We start from the raw sequence: 21,249 nt of genomic DNA on the forward strand, positions 1-21,249 counted from the left end.
CACTACCTAGATCAAAGAGGGGTGCATTCTCATGGGAGGAAAGACCTCAAAGGGTGCAGACACATGCCTGTTCAGCTTCTCACAGACTGTAAGGAATGAGATCTCAGGGGTATGGCTTGCTCTCCTTGGCCACAGCCAATTTAACAAGTGTCTGGTGAGTACCTGCAACGTTCTGGAAAATCCCTGGGGTAAAGCAGCAGTGCCCCTCAACTGTAAGTCACATATGAGCAGCTTGTGTTCTTAGGAGTCCAGTTTAAATTCCGGATTTTTGTGTCCTCTGTGTCCTTGATTATATTCGTCGGTTTGGGACCTGTTACTTGGGAGTGGTAACCCCTTTCTGTTTCAGTCTGCCTTCCTCTTTCTTTAGTACTGTATTTTTATTATTTAGGGCCAAAGAAGGGCATACTGTTACACAGCAGCTTGTAATGGCGACCTCTGGAGAAGGCAGTCACCCCAGTGGCAGAGCAATACCCTGGCCCCTGGCACAGCTGTGGGAGCTTGAGCCGAGGGTGGCCCGCCGACGCCTGTCCCAGGCCCGCCACCGAGCCACCCTGGTGGGGCTGTTCGGCAACCTCCGGAAAATGGTCTACTCCCAGTCTGATCTCACAGCCTCAAAGGTAAGGGGACCTGGGTGTGGGAGGAAAAGTCTCCAACGTGGAGGGACTGTGGGGTGAGGTGGGGACCGGCCTGGAGCCCCCAGCCCCCCCACCCCCACCCTCAGGGCTGCAGCCGGGTGGGGTCAGTGATCAGAGGCGGGCACCTCGTGGCGCACGGTGTGTGGCTGCACGTGGGTGACGCGTGAGCTGGACCTTCCCTGCCCGCAGCAGACAAGCCGGGCATCAGAAGGGAAATAACGCCCCGAGAGGCCTGGTTAGCCAGCGGCTCCTGTGCCTGTCCCTCGAGCGGACAGGGGTGACCTCCGGCATCTGCTCCGGGACCCTGCCTCTCCACTCAAACACACACGCACACATGCACACACGCGTGCACGCACACACACAGACACACGCACGTGCGTGCGACTTGGTTCTGGGCACCAACCGGATCTTTTCCGCAAGGCAGCAGAGACCTCTGGGTAAGCATTTATCTGTTCCTGCTCTTGATTTTGCCTTTCTCCCTCGATAGCTTCTTTATTGCCTGTTAGTGCCTCTGGCAGAGCACGGAGGAAGGTTCCGGTGTTTCGGGTGGTGGTGCTAGAAGGAACGGAGCTCGTGTTATTGGAGGAGCCTTATAGGAGGTCTCCGGTAGGGGAGAGGGCCCTGAGATCTTCTCGCTCCCCCTGCCCTCTTGGAACAGCGGAGGCACAGGGGTCCGAAGGGACCTGTCAGCTAGTCGGTGGCAGGGCCGGGAGGAGGGCCTCAGCTCCCGGCTCCAGACCTGGTGGTCTTTCCAGAGACCAGCCGGTTGCCTGCGACAGTTTCTAGCCAGCAGTTTTTCCCTCGTGGGCTGGTGGGTTTCAGCGGAGCCGCATTTAAGGACAGGGACCGCTGGAGGGGCATGAGCCCCCAGCCTCCTGCTGCCGGAGCTAACACAGCCTTCTCTCACTGAGGGCCAACACAAGAATTCCTCCTCAGCTGGCACGGGGCCAGGGCCTCTGTGACTGTGGCTTGATTGAGTGGCACCTCAAGCACCTTTGTGCAAGACGCCGAGTAGGGCCTAGAGGGTTTTTGGGTGAAAGAATCTGAACAGAGATCCTGCCTGCTCTTGTAGAAGGGTGTGGAGGGTGAGAGGTGCGGGGGCCACTGTTCCTCCTCTCTCTGCTGAGCCAGGCTCGGGGGCTCAGGGCAAAGAGCCCGTCCGGGCATAGCTCTGCGCCGTGTCCCCTCGCCGAGGAGGAATCTGCTACCTGTGCCCAGGGATGCGCCAAAAACCCAAAGTCCCCATCACTGGCCAGTGAAGTAGTGTGCACAGACTGGCAGCATGACCAGAGAAAGAACAGGGCCCCCAAGTAAATAATCGAAGTCAAATATAGAGGAAAACTATATTTTCCTCTATATTTGCACCCCCTAAAGTCTGTACCTCGTGACGTGGTGGTGGAGAGCCTGGCGGATTGGCCTGGGTCCATGTGAGACAAGGTACTTGCCAGGCTCCCGTCACCACCTCCCTTAAACACGGGCAACAGTAACGGCTTCCTCAGAGGCCTGTCGTGGCACCTAATAAGATCGCTGCGTGGAAAGATGTGGCATTGTCGTAATGGCTTCCGTCTTGGTCACTTACTAGTGTATTACCTCATTTATCTGCCACAATTCCATTCTGATCTCATTTTACAGAGGAGGAAATGGAGGCTCCAGAAAGGTAAACAATTTGCCTGAATGGCACAGCCAGGAAACAGCAGGCAGACCAGGTGTTCTCTCTCTTTTCCTTTTTTCCTCATCCTGCTCGAGGGACAGCCCTGAATTCTGCCTTCCTCATAGGCATGAAGAAAAGGTTCGCCCTAACAAAATACCAGGAATAGGGTGGCTTGAAACAACAGAAATGTATTGTCTAGGAGTCCTAGAGGCTCAGAGTCCAGAATCAAGGTGTCCACAGGGCCATGCTCCCTCTGAAGGCTCTAGGGGAAAAGCCTGCCTGCCTCCCACCTTCTGGCGTTTGCTAGCAATTACTTGGCGTTCCTTGGCTTAGAGATGCCCCACTCCAGTTTCTCGGCCGTCTTCTCACTGTGTCTTCACCTCATCCTCCCTCTGTGCACATCTGTCTCTGCATCCAAATTTCCCCATTTAATAAGGACACCAGCCACGTTGGATGGATTAGGGCCCATTCTATTGACCTCGCTTTAGTTTAGTCTACGAAGGACCTATTTCCAAACAGGGTGACATCCACAGGTTCTGGGAGTTAGAACTTCAACATATCTTTTTCAGAGGGATATAATTCAACCCAGAACTAAGGTCCTAATTAGCCTGCCAAGAACATTCTGGAAGCACCCGGCTTCCATGGCTCTGTGTTGGCCCTCTAAGACTGCAAATGAGCATGGGGTGTCTGGGCCAGAGGGCCAGAAAGGCCTCACCTCATCCTGATTAAGAACAAGCCTGAGATGCTGGGAACCAGGTAAAGGGAGTATTCGAGGGCCGCCTGGGTGGCTCAGTTGGTTAAGCGTCTGACTTCAGCTCATGGTCTCGTGGTTCGTGAGTTCAAGCCCCTCATCGGGCTCCTTGCTGACAGCTCAGAGCCTGGAGTCTGCTCCGGATTCTGTGTCTCCCTCTCTCTCTCTGCTCCTCCCCTACTCGCTTGCGCTCTCTCTCTCTCTCTCTCTCAAAAAATGAATAAACATGTAAAAACATTTACAAAATAAAATAAAAGGAGTATTCGAGATCTCGCGATCAACTGCATTCTCCTGTCGCGCGGTTTTGGGGGCAGCAGAGTGTCGTGCTTCTCGCTCCCCTCAAGCCTCCTTAATGTGCACCAGGCGGGACGCTGGGACGGCACCGGGGCTGTGCGCCCGTGACTGCTTTGGCTTCCTCTTGCACCGCCCGCCCCGGCCCTGGCCACACCTGGCTTCCCCAGTCCCCTGGGGCACCCCACGTCCACAGCCGCTCCGTCTCTGTCCCTGCGTGGAGGCCTGCCTTTGAGACACTGCGCTCTCCAGAGCTCAGCTCGGCCTGCTTGCTTGGCTGCCGTGCTCTAGGTCGTCTGGACGCCTCCAGCTGGAATCAGTGCCCCTTCCCATGCGTTTCCACGGCCCTCGGCTTCTACTCCCTTTGGTGCCTACTGAATTCTAGCCTGTGTTACAAGTCGTTTCCACCCTTGCCTTGTCCTTCCTGCTGGAAAGCAGGTGCCATCTGATTTACTCTGTGTCCCCAGGGGCCGAACGCACAGCTCTGCCTGTTGCACTTGCCTGATGAACGTATGGAACTCTGGACAGCTATCGGTGGTCAGCCAATAAACAGTATTTGGCATTTCTTGTGTTTGCGTAATCTTGCAATCACCGTTTGACTTTAGGAATAGGGGCGCCTGGGTGGCTCAGTCGGTTGAGCATCCGACTTCGGCTCAGGTCATGATCTCGTGGTTCATGAGTTCGAGCCCTGCGTTGGGCTCTGTGCTGACAGCTCAGAGCCTGGAGCCTGCTTCGGATTCCGTGTCTCCCTCTCTCTCTGCCCCTTCCCGCTCATGCTCTGTCTCTATCTCTCAAAAATTTTTTAAAGGAATATTACACACAGGAGAGAAGGAAGGGGAGAAGGAGGAGGGGAATGCTTGTGACTTAGCCCTGCAGCAACAGGAAATTCAGAGTTCAAGTTGACAGGGCATTTGGTGTTTTTTGATCAGCTGAAGTGTATGCATCTAGCAAATAAGAACTATTTATTTCATATTAACCAGCCAGTTGCTCATTGTGATAACTGAGCAGAAGTTAGTTCTGGGTCTTGGCGCCAGCCTGGGGCTGCTGTTCGGCCACAGTTCACTCCATCTTCAAGGAGCATATATAGCTGTTTGCCCTTCGGAAGCCCTAGTAGCTTGCAGAACACAGCCCTGTTGCCAAATATTTTAGCATTTCTGTGAGAACCGTCTCCAGAATACAAATTGAATGCTTCCGAACAAACTTCCCGACCTTTTTATTGACCATGTCAAGGAATGTGACTTTGCATCTGAGGGAGCATGGCGTCAGCCTGTGGAACGGACTCCTGTGTCCACGAGACCGCAGCCTCGGGGGTGGAAGGCTGGCTTTTCAGCATTGTCTGTCTCGGTTCCCAGTGGCAGGTTTTGAATAAGGCGAAGAATCATATTCAGGAGCTGGAGCAGACCTTGGACAATCTTCTGAAGATGAAAGGTAATAGACCCCTATCGGCCACCCCCGTCTCCTTCCCAGGGAAAGACTGGTTGGTCTTTCCACCAAAAGCAGAGCGATTGGATTAAGCCAAGTGAGCAGGTATTTCCTGCGTGCCAACCGTGTGCCAGGCACTGTGCTGAAGCCAGGAGTGCAAGGAGATTAATGCCCCTGCACTCAGGGAGCTTACAGTCTGGCAGGACAGACGGAAGCCATCAGGTACGTGATCCCATCTTGAGAGACCAGAGAGGAAGCGGACCGGTACTTATCATGCCCAAAAGCAGAGCCTGGCTCCCTTTCTTGGCACTCAGTGTGGGAACGGTGGCTGGCAAGGAATTTGGGTTTACTAAGCTGGTGGAAACCGCATTCTAAAAGGGATACTTTTGGTGTCTTGATTGAGAAGGGCCGGTTTAAGAAACTTCTCCCCCTTACCTCTAGAAGAAGAGGTGAAACTGGACCCTTGACACCCTAACCCGAATCTGGGTGGGCTCAGGGACCACTCATGGTCCACCTGGATCAGAAGGGCAGGAGGGAGTCGACAGAGGCTGGACTTCCCCGTTTGTGACCCTTGCCTTCACCTCCCCAATAGAATCCTTCAAGCTGGAGGACGGGAATGCAAACAGCTTAGAGGAGGTCAAGGCAGAATATGCCAGCATGTACTCTGGAAATCACAGGTAAGACCCCCAGGCACCACCGTGCAATCAGCAAAGGAGGGATCATCTCATTGAGGCAGACAACTGCATTGGCGGTTCCTAAATGATCAGCCACTGATCCCAACCCCATCCATTTCCGTAAGCCATCCTTCCCTTACCAAGTTAAGATACACCCTGTATCCCATACTAAAATCTGATCGATACTTATATCATGTGCCCATGTGAGAATGGCTGCATTTCTTTTTAAATCATAATAATTAGGATTTTTTTTCTAGATAGATTATAGACCTACAGCAATTAAAAGTGTGGCATCAGCTCAGGAATAAATTAATTATATTTTATAGTTATTGTATTTTAATTCATTAAGTTAGGAGTGAAATTCAGTGTCTTCCTTCAAGATCATTTGTATTTCTTTTCCTGGCAACCTTTAGTGCCTATTTTTTGCCCATTTTCCTGTTGGGTTGGTGGTCTTTTTCCCACACGGCTGTAGAAGTCCTCTGTATAGACCAAGCAATTAGCCAGCCATCTTTTAGGATATGACTTGCAAATAATTATCGTTTGGTCGTTTGTTTTATTATTTTGCTTTTGATGTTTTTGCTTTTTGTTTTGGCCACGCAAAAATGAAGTCTAATCTGTCCATCTGTTATGGTTACTCAGAAAGGCTTCCTGTGCTCTGAAATTTAAAAAAGAAAAAAAAAAAAAAAGAAGGGAGCCTGGGTGGCTTAGTTGGTTAAGTGTCCAATTCTTGATTTCAGCTCAGGTCATGATCTCACAGTAGCGAGATTGAGCCCCACGTCCAGCCCCCCACTCAGCATGGAATCCCTCTCTACCCCTCTTTTTTTGCTTCTCTCTCTCAAAATAAATAAACATTTAAAAAAATAATGTTAAAAATAAAAGAATCTTCCCCGGTTTTCTTCTGGTGCACTTGCTTCTTAACTCAACATGATGCCTTGGAGATTACTCCTATCAGATGAAGAGATTCTGGGTTACAAATCCTGGTTTTCCAAATCGTGTCATGCTGTTCTGCTCTCTTAAAACTGCCTTTTGAAGAGCAGAATTTGAAATTTTTGATAAAGTCTAACTTACCCATTTTTTCTTTTTGAGGTTGAGGTTTTGGTGTGAACCTAAGTATTCGGTGTTTTGGGGTGCTGTTATAAATGGCACTTCTTAAAAATTCAATTTCCAGTTGTTCATCACTGGAATATAGAAATACGATTGGTTTTCATATATTGACCTTGTATCCTGCAACCTTCCTAAACACGCTTCTTTGTTCTAGTCACATATTTGGAGATTCTTTGGGATTTTCTACATAGATTATTGTGTCGTCTGCAAATAAAATGAGTTTTACTTCTTCCTTTCCAATCTGTGTATCGTTTTGTTCTTTTGCTCGCCTTGTTGGACTGGCTAGAATCTCCAGTACTATATTGGATAGAAGTGGTAAGAGTGAACATCCCTGTCTTGTTCCTGACCTTAGCAGAGACATATTTTGTCTTTTACGGTTAAGTATGATGTTAGCTGTAGGTTTTTCATAGATGCCCTTTATCAGGTTGAGGAAGGTCCCTTCTATTCCTAGTTTGCCGAGCGTCTTTGTCATGAATGGATGTTAAATTTTGAGGAGTGCTTTTCGGCATCTATTGAGGGGATCGTTTGGTTTTTCTTCTTTAAGTCTGTTGTTGCAGTGAATTCCACTGATGGAATTTCATCAAAGTTTGAGCCAGCCATCCTGCATTCCTGGGATAAACCCCACTCGGTCGTGATGTGTACACACACACGCACGTGCACACGCTCACGTTAAAATTGTGTTCAGAATGTCAGTGTCAGTGTTCATGAGGGGCATTAGTTTGTGGTTGTCTTGTTTCTGTTTTCTCACCAGCCTGGTCTCAAATAAGTTTTGTCATAATGGCTCTGCCAACTGGTGCCCAATTGAGGCAGTTGGGAAGGATGCTGAGGGGGAGGAAGAGGAGGAAGAAGAGGGGGAAGACCAAGAAGAGGAGGAAGAGGAGGAAGAGGAAGAAGAGGAAGAGGAAGAAGAGAAGAAAGTGGAGCCCTTACACTCCCCAGTCACCTTGTTGCCAGACCTCATGGAATTTGAACGGTGTGAACGGCTGGGAGGGTGGCTTCACGCATGGCCTGAACTCTTGTGGGGAAGGGGTCAGAGGCCCTGTCTGCAGTAGGCTGCATCCCCGGTGCACTTCCAGACCAGGCCCCAAGTCAAGGAAGCTCCAGAATTTCCATATGTTAGGGGCTTGGGGTGGGGTTGGCAGAAGAGCTAGAGAAATAATCTTGAAGTTGCATTGCACAGCACATACACTGAGTTTACTTAGACTGGGTATTTATTTGGGGTGACTTTGTGGGGGCTATGATGGGGATTAGGAGGACCAAATACCCCCATACACACACAAACACAGACACACACACACATACACCAGCTGCATTACTGGTCTTATAGTAAGAAATACAGTGGATGGCTGGCCTGGACTCCAACAGTCACCCACTGCCCCTCCACAGACTTAAGACCTATGGCAGCCATGTTGGCTTCTGGAGGCCAATAGAAGGAGGCTCGCTCCACAGCTGAGCCTTTCCGGCCCTGAAATAAAGCAAGCGTCATATCATGGCTGCACATTCATGGGGCTTAGAACTATAAGCACTTTTCCCATGGGCTGAGAGGCGAGCAGGGAGCGTGGGCTCCTTGTTCTCTCTTCTATTAGGCAGAGAGCTCCATGGGAACTCTGGGAAGACGTGGGGGAAGGACCCTGGAGCCCAGATCTATATCATTCCACGGCCCCCCAGATGGCTTCTGCTCTCCAAGTGTCAGGGGCATGCAGACTAGAAAGGCTAAGCCCCTGGTAAACCACAGAGCTGTGGCACTGCCCGTGTGCTGTGGACCACCCCACTAATGGACACCTGAGGAGACGGTTTGGGGAGGGACCTTCGGCCACTGGCTTCAGGTCTGGGAGATGACGCCATTTCTGTTCCAGGTATCTCAACTTTTACAAACAGATGATGGACCTTCTGATCGGGAATGGGATTGTCTCCTCACAGGAGGTGACACTCCCCATCGTCTCTGCAGCCATCTCCCACCTGTGGCAGAACCTCTCTGAGGAGAGGAAGACCAGTCTCCTGCAGGCCTGGGCACAGAGGAACAGTGGCCTCCTGGGCCTTGCTGGTACCTATCAGGAGGCAGGCTGTGCCGAGGGCAGCATGAAGGACAGTGGGGTTGACAGCCAAGGAGCCAGCTGCTCACTCGTCTCTACCCCAGAGGAGGTGAGCAGACCGTCTCTGGGTCAGGGGGAGGAGTGCGCGGGAACGATTCTGTTGCCTTTGGCCCAGAGACACCAGGGGTCTGCTTGGGGTCATTTACCAAATGTGAGGTAGTGTTTAAATTCTGACTCAAGCCGTGTGTTTCTGGTTTTCCCGGCCTAAGCGCCACCACCACAGAATGGCATTCCTTTTTCTCCTGCTTCCTGAGCTTTCCACGGGGACCATAGAAGAGAAGGCTTAAAAGGTCATTATCAGTTGGGATTGTTTTCGCTGCCAGTCACTCGCTCATTAAACCATGAAGGGAAAGGTGCTTCTCCCGTGCAGGGAGGTCCCAAGGTCAGGAGGGCTTCCCATTAGTCTCAGTGAGGTCACCGTGGACTTGGTCCTTCCCCTCTCCCTGCTCTGCCTCATCGTAAGGCTGACTCCTCACCTTGTCTCCCCTCCCCACTTTCCCGTGTGACTATAGAATGGCAGCTAGGAGTCTTTGAGCTGTATAGTCCCTCCTCCACATCAGGTAAGAGAGAGAAAGATTCATGTGGCTCTTTCTTAATGGTCAAGGAAGACCTTTTCCAGAAATGTCTGCCATACCTCTCCTGCCCTCCCATTGGCCAGATTGCCAGATTACTGAGCCAATGACTGACATCATCAAGAAAGTATTATGTTTGGACCAGTTAGGGCCAATCCCTAAGAGGAGGTCCGTTCCCACCCCCAAGAGCATTGCTGCCATTCAGTGAAAAGAGAGGAATTCGCTATCGACTGTCGGCCTCTCAAAGCAGTGTGTCTGGTGGCATTAGTGGTCACTCAATGCTGAGATCGAAGCGGGCCCCTCAGCTGCACTTCCAGAATTAGAACAGCCTCAGGAGGCTGCTGCTGCCTCACGGCCCTCCTGACCTGCTTCTCTAGCTTGGGGCAGGCAGTTCTGTGCTCTCTGCGCCTGTCCTGTGCTTTGCAGGACACTTAGTAACCATGGCCTCCACCAGGTCAGCCGCACCCCTCTGCTTGCCCTGACTTTCCAAGCACCCCTTAGTGGGTGGTCCCTTTGAGGAGATGTTCTGTGGCTCTGTGGGGAGCCTTAGAGCCAGACAGCTTCCTAGTGCCAGGGACCCCGGGGATACAGCCCTGAAATGCTCCATCGTCCAGGAAGTTGCCCAGCCCTCAGGGCCCGGGGCCTGGACAGCAACAGGATGTCACTCACCTAGTCCAGGGCTTCTGGTTTACTGATGAGGCCTAAGGAGTGAGGTGGCTTGTCCAGGATGCTCAGCTCCTGCTTCAGAGGTTGTATCTCCTTCATCAAAGAATTTTTCAAATCTTTCTTTGGTCACCTGTCTATGGTCAGCCTTCCGTGATCTCCCCTGATCCTTCTCAAGTGGAGTCTAGTAAAAAGGCAGGTACCTGGCTAATACCTCAGACCCACTGAAGCGGAGTACCTGACCCCTCAGGTGACTCAGAACCTTCATTTTTAAAAAAGTTTATTTTTGAAAGAGAGAGAGAGAGGGAGAGAGAATGAGTGTGTGTGTGTGGGGGGGGGGGGGTCAGAGAGAGACAGGGAGACACAGAACTCGAAGCAAGCTCCAGGCTCTGAGCTGTCAGCACAGGGCCTGATGTGGGGCTCGAACCTGTGAACCACGAGATCATGACCTGAGCCGAAGTCGGAAGCTCAACTGACTGAGGCACCCAGGCGCCCCAGAACCTGCATTTCTAACAAACACCCCAGGTGACTGATGCATGAGGGCATTTTGGAAGGAACTCTCAGTGCAGATATGCAACAGTCAGTCAGCTTTTGTGTATGTCCCCTCCCCTGCCCCAGTTGGACTTGGGCTTCTCACCTATTTGTCCATTAATGTTGGCTTCACCACGAGAGGACCTGAGTTCTCCTCCATAGTGGTCAAAGCGGGGCCAGGAAACCAGTCGCTGAAGACCTCATACCCAAGGCATGTCAGCCAGCCTCGATGTCTTTGTAGCCCCGAATCGCCTGGCCCTGAGGTCTCACACAAAGAAGGCAAAAGGAAAACATATGCCAAATGTGCGGACAAGTGTTTCAAGCTTTAAACCGATGTGTACAGGCGTGTATGTGCATTTGCGGCACGAACCTTTCCTCAGGGAAGGACAGACCCAACCCAGAATCTAATGTCCCCAAATCATGGAAGCAGCTGATCTTTTCCAGAAAGGGCTAAGGGCTCACATTCTTCTGGCAGCAGAGTTCCTCAGCAGTGCCCAGATGAGGGCTCTGCCTCACTGCCATCCCTAGGCTTGGGCCAACCCAGGGCTTGGTGACCAGGTGAACAGAAGAGAGAACAGTTACACCCAGGGCAGGGCCAGTCACTACTCTGGCTTCTAACTTAGTTGCAGTGAAGTCTTTATAGCTCGTGGTCCATCTGGAGAGGTTCTGCTGCAGAACAACTGTGTTTGGGGCCAGCTCCTGGATGCAGGGTCAGGTGTGCCTGGGAGGGTCTGAGAACCAAGGCCCCGTGAGTGTGCTGGGTGCTCCAGAAGGGCCACAGAGCCTGGCAGGGCACCCCTACCCCCGGCCAGGCTAGCTGCGAGAGCCGTGTGCACAGCTGAGGACAGTGTGTGGCCCGGAACTTCAGTGGGCTGACTGGTCAAAGGCAGGAGTTTCGGGCCCAGGACCCTGCCTCCCACCTGCGGGGGAAGAACACAGAGTGGATGGGCTTCTGGGCTGGCCCTTTCAGTGACCTCTTCCCAGACCCTCTTGGAGATAAGCAAAGGGATATTAGAAAGAAGGTTCACCATAAAATGTCTAAAAGATCAGGAGAAGGGCCATCTGGGTGCCCGGGTGGCTCAGTCAGTTCAGCTTCTGACTTCAGCTCAGGCCATGATCTCCTGGCTCGGGAGTTCAAGCCCCACTTCGGGCTCTGTGCTGACAGCTCAGAGCCTGGAGCCTGCTTTGGATTCTGTGTCTCCGTCTCTCTCTCTCTCTGCCCCTCTCACACTTGCCATCGGTTTCTCTCTCAAAAATAAACATTTAAAAAATTAAAAAAAAAAAAAAAAAAAGGAGAAGAAGAAGAAGGGCCATCCACATGGCCAGAGTCCCAAGGGATTCAGTTCAGGGGAAGCAAATTGTAAGAAGATAAGAAAGACAGGGGCGCCTGGGTGGCGCAGTCGGTTAAGCGTCCGACTTCAGCCAGGTCACGATCTCGCGGTCCGTGAGTTCGAGCCCCGCGTCGGGCTCTGGGCTGATGGCTCGGAGCCTGGAGCCTGCTTCCGATTCTGTGTCTCCCTCTCTCTCTGCCCCTCCCCCGTTCATGCTCTGTCTCTCTCTGTCTCAAAAATAAATAAACGTTAAAAAAAAAAATAAAAAAATAAAAAAGACAGACACAAGACCTCCAGAGATAGAACAGTGTGTCTCAGGTAAGGGGAGAGACCCTATGGAACCTGCCAGAACCTGCCAGCTATGGGCCAGAGAGCTCCCTCTCCTCTTCTCAGGGTGACTGCCCTCGTAAATGGGGTGTCAGACACAGGGAGGTGTCCCTGGTGAAAATTATGTAAGAATGTCCCGCCCAATATCTGGGACATTCTCATGCTAAAAACAAAAAACAAAAAACGATTATTTGAAATTCAAATTTAATGAAGCATCCTGCATTTTTATTTGCTAATCCTTGCATTCCTAAGTGTATATATCACATTCCTGTGGAATATTTAATATTCTTCAAGAAAGTAAACAAAAGCAGGACTGAAAGCCATCTAAATAACAAGACTGCAAAATCGAAATATCCAATGTAACACGCCCCAGGAAATGACCAGAGGGAAATAGGTCAATGTGTCAACAATAGACCTCTCTGGGTGGGCGGCTTCTCCGTGGTTTTCATTTCTTTCTGTTTCTATTTTCCAAAATCTTCACAATGAACATGTGTTTCTTTTACAAAGCAGATTAATATTCAATAATAGCTAACGTTTCGGAGGCGGGTGCTTCACCGACCTCATCTTATTTAATTCCTGCAGTGTCCCTGTGGGTAGGCGCTATTGTGATTCCCTTTACATAAGAGGAAGATTCGAGAAATGAGGTCACTTGTCTGAAGTCACACGGCTTAGTGAGTGGCAGGACTGGGAGCTGGCCCTCCTGCAGCCTCACCCCAGCGCCCCCAACCTCTCTCCGGCTGTCCTGGCTGATAGATGACTGCCAGCTTGGGGATCCTGGGCTCGTGTAGCCTCTGCATCTCGGGAGGTGTAGATGAGCCCTCTCCCAGGGCAAACTGAAGCCTGACTCTGGCTGCTGCGTCTCACGCCTGGGCTCCCACCTTCTTTAGAAAGAGGAGACCACAGTCCTTGGTGCTCCCCCGTCCCTTGTGGCCACCTCTGGGGTTGGCACTTTGTTCTGGGCGGGCAAGCGCTTACTGTGCACGGCCTGGGAAGGTCACCAAGCAGAGATCCTGTGTTTGGGCCCCGGCTTTCACATACCCATCCTTTGGGGAGTGAGGGTTAAAGAGAGAGCCTTTCTATTCGTGTCCACCAGCGGCCCAGAGCAGGCGCCAAACTAGTGCTGACACATCACGTTCTGTGCCTTCCTTCAGATACTCTTTGAAGATGCCTTCGATGTGGCAAGTTTCCTGGACAAAAGTGAGGCTCCAAGTACTTCTAGCTCTAGGTGAGGAAAGGGGTATGAAAGAGTGTGAGTGTGTGTGTGGACCCCTGTGCGGATGCTTAGGGGCCGCTCCCCTGCAGCCCCACAGAGGGGTGCCAAATTCCGCAGAAGTTCTTAGAGATCCACTTTTGTCTGTGGTTCAAAGCAGGCTGGTTCTAGGATCGTGCCACTGAGCTGAGGCTTCTTCTACGTAGAAAATGCTTCCATCCTGGCCCAGGGCTGAGACGCAGGGGGTCATGAGCTCGAGGCTGTTCACACTGCACCATCTTCCCAGGGTGAGGGGGGCCACGGGCAGGTTGCTGCGGTTGTCTTGTCTGAGAGGTGGGCAGGGGCTCCGGCCCCCCGACCCCGCCCCGAGAGGCTGGGCCAATGTGGAAACGGGGCCGTGCCCTGAGCTGGACAGGGGAGAAGTGGCTTTTCACGGTGCTTCTGGGGATAGAGGTGGGAAGAGGGGAGGAGGGGACAGCTGACCCCATGAAGTGAGAAGACACAAAATAGGATATGGGGAGACTCCCAAACAAGCAGCTTGACTAAATCCGTAGCGCAGGGGCTTTTCGCAAAGAGAGCTTGATCGGGACGCAAATTCCTTTGCTGCTTTGGAAAGCTGTGGTCTTCTAACCTATAGGCACAGGTACCTGCGCCCGTGTCATGACTAAAAAAAAAAAAAAATCCCGATTATTTAGTTTTTCTTCTTTGGGAGTGAGGAGACACTCTTGTCCTCATACCCCAACAAATATCCCCACTCTCTGCCAAGGCCATGCGGCCAGGCTGTCCCCGGTCACCTGACATCAGCCTGTGTCCCTCCCGCCTGCCTGCTCCACTCGGCCTCAACAGACTTGTCCAAACTCTCCAAAGCGGTTTGATGAGGTGACTCAAGCTCCTCTCAGCTGTGTGTGGGGTTTGGTTCTGCTGAAACGGGCTGGAAGCGGATGGATGTCCCTGTTTCTGAGCTGGGCTTGGGCTGTGGAGACAACTTCGCCAACCTGGAACTCCTTACTATGACTATGGAACACGAGAACAACCTATTAAAAACGTTTCCTGCTCTCCCTGGAAAAGGCATGGATTGCTGCCGGAGGGTTCCTACGCGGCTTGTGGGACCTCGGTCCCAAGGGAAGTGAGGTCAACATGCAGGCTCTCCCCGCATGACTTAAGCCTTCTTTGAAGTTGTTGGGAAGGCAGCAGGAAGGAGTCTGCAAAGCAGGCCTTCTCCCTGCATCAGGGCTGCGTTCTGTGTTAGACCTACAGAGGGGAGGCATCTCAGGCGACTGAGCCCAAGTGTGGCAGATGCCCCCTGAGCTCCGTCAGCTGCCACAGGGGGACCAGGACCGTGGAGCGCGGCTATGCGAGGGCGAGCCTGAGGGACAGAGGCAGTTTAGCTCCCTTCTTCCAGAGGCCACAGCTCAGAACGCTAAATTAGGGCGCAGGAGCCAGTCTCCCTGTAGTCTCTTTTTTCCCGTGGGCTCCATTGAAGCCGAGGCAAGGCAGACCTCCAGGCTGTCTGAGAATTCAGCCGGGTGCTTCCAAGTGCGTGGTTCACCCTGTAAGCCACATATTTTAGGGGGTACCAGCCGAGGCCGAAGATTAGGATTCTAAATATTTGCTGTTTCTTCTCCTTTGTCAGTTCAGCATTTGCCGGCAGCAACCCAGAAAATCCAGAGGAGAAGTTTCAGCTCTACATGCAGATCGTCAATTTTTTTAAAGGCCTTTGCTGCGTTAACACTCAGTTAAAACAGGTAGGACCGAGCAGAGTGATGGGAGGCCTCCGCTCACCTCCCGCAGGATGCCAGAAAGGACTCTCGAGACGAGAGTCAGGCTGATGCACCCTGGGGAATAGAAGATGTCCAGGGAAGCTGAGGGACGAGACTGACGATGTTCCCCGGGCAGGCCTGAGATGGGGACCTGGCTCTTGGCAGGCATTTGTAAATGTTGTGTGACTGGGTGACAGCTTTTGGAGGGGCTGAGCTATTCTGTCATCTTCTGAGCCCCTTTGCTAATGTTTGCGGTCAGCTTTTGAAGGGCATTAATTTCCGCTTCCCAAAAGCTGACTGTGTCTTCATTAGAAGGTACGTTCCAGAAATTTTCATGCGGGGAGGGGAGTGAGGCGTGAGGCACCAAGGGCACAGGCCGCTTCAGATTCATAACCGAGGAATTTCTCTCCCAATTTAGCAAAGACACAACTGTTAATTTAAAAAGGTAAGCAACAGGGGCGTCTGGGTGGCTCAGTCAGTTAAGCATCCGACTTCGGCTCAAGTCATGATCTCACAGTGCGTGGGTTCAAGCCCTGCGTCAGGCTCTGTACTGACGGCTCAGAGCCTGGAGCCCACTTCAGATTCTGTGTCTCCCTCTCTCTCTGCCCCTCCCCTGCTCGTGCTCGCTCTCTCTCTCTCTCTCTCTCAAAAATAAACATTAAAAAAAAAACTATAAGAAATAAAAAAAGTAAGCAGTAATAATGACAATGCTTGTCTAAAAATAACTAGGACAGCTTTTCAACGTTTATTCATTTGGGGGACAGAGAGAGACAGAGCATGAACGGGGGAGGGGCAGAGAGAGAGGGAGACACAGAATCGGAAACAGGCTCCAGGCTCTGAGCCATCAGCCCAGAGCCTGACGCGGGGCTCGAACTCCCGGACCGCGAGATCGTGACCTGGCTGAAGTTGGACGCTTAACCGACTGCGCCACCCAGGCGCCCCTAGGACAGCTTTTCAATAGGTTAAGGTATCATCCTATTAGTGGCCCTCTTCCTACTGACCTTTCCTTGCCTCTGCCGAGACCACTCTGAATCTCCACTTGGGGCCCAGGGCCCCCCCTCCACTTGCTCCGCACCACCCATCAGCTCTTGGCCGTCCGGCCCTTACTGCCGTGTCCGCCTTCTCTTGGACACAGGAAAGTCAGTCCACTTTACCGAGGCCAGTCTTTGCTTTCCCTGCTTCCTTTTCCCCGCATATGGTAGAAAAGAAAGACCAAGCAGGACTGGAGTATCCGTATAAAGCAGAGAGATGCTCGAACTTGAATCCTCTCGGGAGCTAACCGAAAATGCAGATTCCTGGTGCCCCGGCACCCGAGATTCTCATTCACTGTTGTGAGGCAGGGCCCCAAGAATGCGTATTTTGAACAAGCTGGCCAGGTGGCTCTGGGGCAGGAGGCCGCCAGCCTTTGCCATACGCTGTATAAAGAGGGAAATCTCATTCTCTTCCCCATCCACCTCCCCTGTCAGCTTGACCGAGGTCGTTGGATGAAACTTTAATTAGCACCTGTATGGTGTCCTAGGAAGACTGTGTTAGCACTCAGCACCTGGGCAGCACCTAGGACTGGCTTAGAACAACAAAAATGTCTTCTCTCACAGTTCTAGAGGCCAGAAGACCACATCAAGGCCAAATGTAGCCAGAAGCTAGAGAAGGTGCAGGGCCACGCCGCCCCAGAAGGCTCTAGGGAAGAGTCCTGCCTTGCCTTTTCCTAGCTTCAGGTGGCCCCCACAGTCCTTGGCTTGCAGCTGAATCCCTCGAGTCATGGTCTCGGTCTTCACATGGCCTTCTCTCTTCCATGTGTCTCCCAGTCCCTCGCATCTTCTTATAAAGACAACAGTCATTTGGATTAAGGGCCCCCCTAAATCCAGGATGAGCTCATCCTGCAATCCTTAACTTATTACACCTGCAAAGACCCTCTTTCCAAGTAGGGTCCCAGATGGGCATGAACTGGGGTGGATAGGCTACTATTCAGCACCCGAGACCAGCAGATACCTCTCGCGACCTGCTGCTTTTGCAAATCTGCAGCTCAAAAATGCCTTGGACACCATTTTCGGGGGCTTAGGGAACTGGACCCTTCTGAACAACATTCAAGCCCTTGGTGTGACACAGACTTGAGTGTGTGGCCCCTCCTGGGATGCTTGGCCTCCTGGCGCCCCCTGTGCTCCACTCCCTCTTTTTCTCAAGCTTTGCTGTGGTCTTCACCCTGAATGAAGGGCCCACATGACTTTCCTAGAGACCACCTGGTTCCCTCTCAGATACGCTGGCTCCCCACGCACCCTGCCTTCCTCGGTAGAGCACCGTGAGTGAGGACGTCAGCAGAGTCTTCTCCCAAGCTGGCCATCACCCCGGGGACTATGTCCCACATTCACGAGGTGGTTGACTGGGCTTAGGGATGCCTCCCGGGGCCCCTGACCAGCAGGGTAACAAACTACAGGGGTCACTTTCTGCCAAGGTGGGGAAAGACAGGAAGAGCAAAACCCAGGAACATACTTTTAGGGGGAGAGGTAATAGCGAGTCAGGTCGGTGGGGGTCATTGTAAAGGGAATAAAAAAACCCTGATAAACACACACCGTGATGCTGCTTAAAAAAATTATCTAGGGGTGCCTGGGTGGCTCAGTCAGTTAAGCGGCAGACTTCAGCTCAGGTCATGATCTCCCGGTGCGTGAGTTCGAGCCCCGCATCGGGCTCTGTGCTGACAGCTCAGAGCCTGGAGCCTGTTTCAGATTCTGTGCCTCCCTCTCTCTGACCCTTCCCTGTTCATGCTCTGTCTCTCTCTGTCTCAAAAATAAATAAAGGTTAAAAAAAATTAAAAAAAAAATTATCTAATAGTCAACCCATGTACATAGTTTAAAACTTGAAAGTTACCAAAAGATATACAAAGAAAACTCAGTCTCCTACCAGCGTCCCTTGGCTATGCCCCCATTCCTTTCCCCAAAGGCAATCACCGTCACCAGTTTCTTGTGCAGCCATCCAGAGATACTCTACAGATATTTATATATTCTTTCAAACACAAATGATAGTCTACTCTGCACACTGCCTTGTACTTCACTCTTTTCCTTTTAAATAGTATACCCCACAGAGAGAGAACCATCTCATTCCTTTAATTTCAAATAGCTGCATGGTATTCCCTTGGTGGGTGCACCATGGCATAACTCACTGTCCTCCATTGATGGGCGTTTGGAACAAGCTTTGATGCTGTCCACCTCCCCACCCCCCGCCTCTTACGTGATCCTGGAAACCCCCAGGATGGAAAAGCAGCCAAGAAAACCCTTTCTGAAGATCATAGAGTGTGGAGTTGAGTGAAACGGAAAAGGGACCTGCCCCCCGCCCTCCCCCGTAGCCCTTACTTCCTGGCCGGAAGCTAGAGAAGATGCAGCAAGAGATGGGGTGGACTCTAGGGGAGACGTGGGGGCCTTCTCATCTGCCTGGGGACTGGATTCCTTAAATAAAAACTGATCCTCTTCCACCCTGTGTTTTGCAGGAACCAGACCTCCCCGTTGATGATGAGATGATCATGTTGAGGTGCATGGAGACCTTCGATGATGAAGACCTGTGACGCACAAGGGCTGGGAAGGGAGGGGGTGAACGGGGGTGGGCAGCTTCCAAGTACTATGCCGACAGCCAAAGCCGTACCTGCCTCAGCCTTCCGGGACATTTTGGAGTGGCTGTCCCAGAGCATTTGGATGGTTTCCGTTTCTGATTGTTATAAAGTATTTGCAAAGTAGTGTGGCCCTGTGTCAGTCCCTCAGGGTTGTTTGGTGTGAGGGGTTGGCCGGATGCCAAGGCACACACCTGCTCCTGCTGTGTTCCTCTTTACGGGGGTCCTGGGGGCAGCCTGGCTGAAGCCCGGGCCACGGGCCTTTCAAGAAAGGACAGGTGGGGTCTGTCCCCAGAGGTGCCATGACACTGGGTACTTTCAGCACACCTTGAAGTCACGACATAGTTCTGGTGGGTTCTAGAGAGTTCTGGAGGCCACTCACTCATCCTGCATGCCCTGGGAGCCCAGGAACGGTGCTGACCACTCGTGTGCTGTAGGAGCTACAGGACATCGGGGCAGAACCAGCTTCCTCTGCTGCTTCTGGTAATAAAGACTCCTAAATGGAGTTCAAGCCAGATCCCAGAGTGTTCTGAGTGCTTTCTGGTGAGGCTCCTGGCTGCACATACGGGATGTGATAGTTGATTCTACGTGTCAGCTTGACTGGGCCACGGAACCCAGGTATTTGGTTGAACATTATTCTAGATGTTTCTGTGAAGGTATTTTCAGATGAGATAAACATTTACAATAGTAGACTTTGAGTAAATACAGAATAATTACCCTCCTTAATGTGGGTCGGCCTCACCTAATCAGTTGAAGGATCAAATAGCCCTGAAGCCTGAGCTCGAGGAAGAGGGAAATCGCCAGTGACTGCCTTTGGACACAGACAGCAACTCTTCCCAGTCTGCCTGCCTACTCTACAGATTTGGGACATTCCAGCGTCCACAATCACATGAGCCCATTCCTTAAAATCTCTATGTGTGTGTCTGCACACGTATGTAATATGTAGACGTGCTTGTGTGGACGTGCGTGTACACATGTGCATGCACACACATCCTACCTCCTTTTGGCTCTGTTTCTCTGGAGACCCCTCACCAATACACCGAGCGTGCACAGAAAGGATTCCCTGGCTTTTTACCGTTTCCCATCATGACCACATAAGAAACTGAGGCGCAGGTTAAGGGTTAGGACGCAAGCACAGTCCTGCCTGCCCTGAGCCCCAGTGCTGGCCCCTCACCTCATGTCCTGTCACGAGCCCACCCCCGAGGCCCCCCCATGGGGGATACGCGAGGACTGTCGCTTCACTATTTATAAACAACCAAAATGGGGGGGGCAGGTAGGGGGCTCTCCACTGGGGGCTGTGCTGAGCAGAAAGAGGGGGGCTCAGCACCCGTGCTCACAACCACCCCCAGCCACTCCAGCAGCCAAGAACAAGGCAGCACGTGGGAAGGAAGAAAGAAATGTCTACAGAGATGCCGGCACACAGTAGGTCCTCGAGCAATGCGGGCCTAATCAGCTCTAACCAGCCCCCACCCCACTCCTGTTTAGTCCTCATTCCTGGAGCATCGCGTCCTACGGGGGCCCCCCCGGTCTGCGTGGACCTCAGGGGAATACAGCATCCTTTCTCCCCACAGCCATGTGTGAGGAGCGCCCCTGCCTTCACACCTCAGCCCTAGCGGCCGTCTGCTCCCCACCCCGCAGGGCTCACTGGATATGGCACAGCCCGGGGTGGATATGTTGCTTTAAAATCCCCTCAGAAGCTACTTATCCTCCCTTCCTCCCCACCTAGGACTCTTCCGACATCAGTCAGGTATCTACCTGTATCTTGACTGACGATATCTTTTCCCTTGTTAGCCAGTCCTGTATCTGCCAGAGATACAGAACCAAGAGGATACGGATGGGGATGGGTATAGGTGCGGGTATAGGTTTAGGTATTTTGCTTTAAGGAACTGTTTCACACAATCGTGGAGACTGCAAATCTGAAATCTGCGGGGCGGACCAGCCAGCTGGAAACTCGGGCAGGAGTTAACGCTGCAGTCCTGACACCTATTAAAATAATGAAACAAGGAGGCCATCAGGTGGAGTGGGTTCTGATCCCTCGGCAGCCTACAGGAGCACACCGAGGCCTACGCGGGAGTCCGTGCACTCGATTCCAAGAGAGTGAAATTTAGGAACAATCCATCACAAACAGCCTGAGCCGGACGCGGGCTGGAGCACCAGGAGCTCAGAGAAGGTGCTGGAGGAACAGAGGGTCGTCCTCCCCTCTCCTGAGGAGCCAGCCGACGGCCGGGTGCACGGAGGGGGAGGACTGGAGGGGCTGGGGCATCCTGGCTCTTTGAGGAGGAAGAGAACTGTCCCTGCCACCTTTCAGCAAACAGCCCCAACTCTGCCCCCTGCCCCACCCCAGGCCTTTTCCTCCCCCCAAGTCAGTATGTTGCCAAGCGCATATGCCCTAAGAGAGTTTCTGTGTGGACGCTGGATTACACTGGAGACTGGTTTTCACTGTGGTGACTAAGTGACTGTGTCAAAGCCCACGCTTCACAGTCTTAATCTAATACTTATCTGGCTGCCACAGCGTGCGGGGTGCCCACCCATCCTCGCGTGGGGAGACGAGCACCCGAGGTGGGGGGGCGAGGAGCACCCTGGGGCAGGCGTGAGGACAGCTCTTCTCATATCTTGGTTTCTATGGTGCCTTCCGAGAA

The 21,249-nt window shown here is 52.2% G+C and overlaps 2 protein-coding genes across 5 annotated transcripts in view; one reads left to right on the plus strand and one right to left on the minus strand.

The window, feature by feature from the left end:
• The first annotated feature begins 211 nt into the window (after positions 1-211).
• STRA8 (stimulated by retinoic acid 8) lies at positions 212-18,568 on the plus strand. Its single transcript, XM_043589623.1, has 8 exons — positions 212-617; positions 4,681-4,756; positions 5,343-5,427; positions 7,280-7,501; positions 8,385-8,670; positions 13,197-13,270; positions 14,889-15,000; positions 18,494-18,568. The coding sequence occupies exons 1-8, from the start codon at positions 426-428 to the stop codon at positions 18,566-18,568; spliced, it is 1,122 nt and encodes a 373-aa protein (XP_043445558.1). The 5' UTR covers positions 212-425.
• Positions 12,251-21,249, minus strand: part of LOC122488323 (solute carrier family 23 member 1-like) — a 56,788-nt gene continuing 47,789 nt past the window's right edge. For 2 of the 4 annotated variants that reach the window (XM_043589621.1, XM_043589622.1), the window contains one exon: positions 12,251-13,919. In XM_043589621.1, the coding sequence (XP_043445556.1) occupies positions 13,882-13,919 (38 nt within the window). In that variant the 3' untranslated portion in view covers positions 12,251-13,881. Of the gene's footprint in view, positions 13,920-18,097; positions 20,594-21,249 lie in introns of those variants that run through there. The other 2 variants (XM_043589619.1, XM_043589620.1) reach the window with 1 other exon arrangement.

Source organism: Prionailurus bengalensis, chromosome A2 (assembly GCF_016509475.1).
Source record: "Prionailurus bengalensis isolate Pbe53 chromosome A2, Fcat_Pben_1.1_paternal_pri, whole genome shotgun sequence".
Classification (NCBI taxonomy): domain Eukaryota; kingdom Metazoa; phylum Chordata; class Mammalia; order Carnivora; family Felidae; genus Prionailurus; species Prionailurus bengalensis.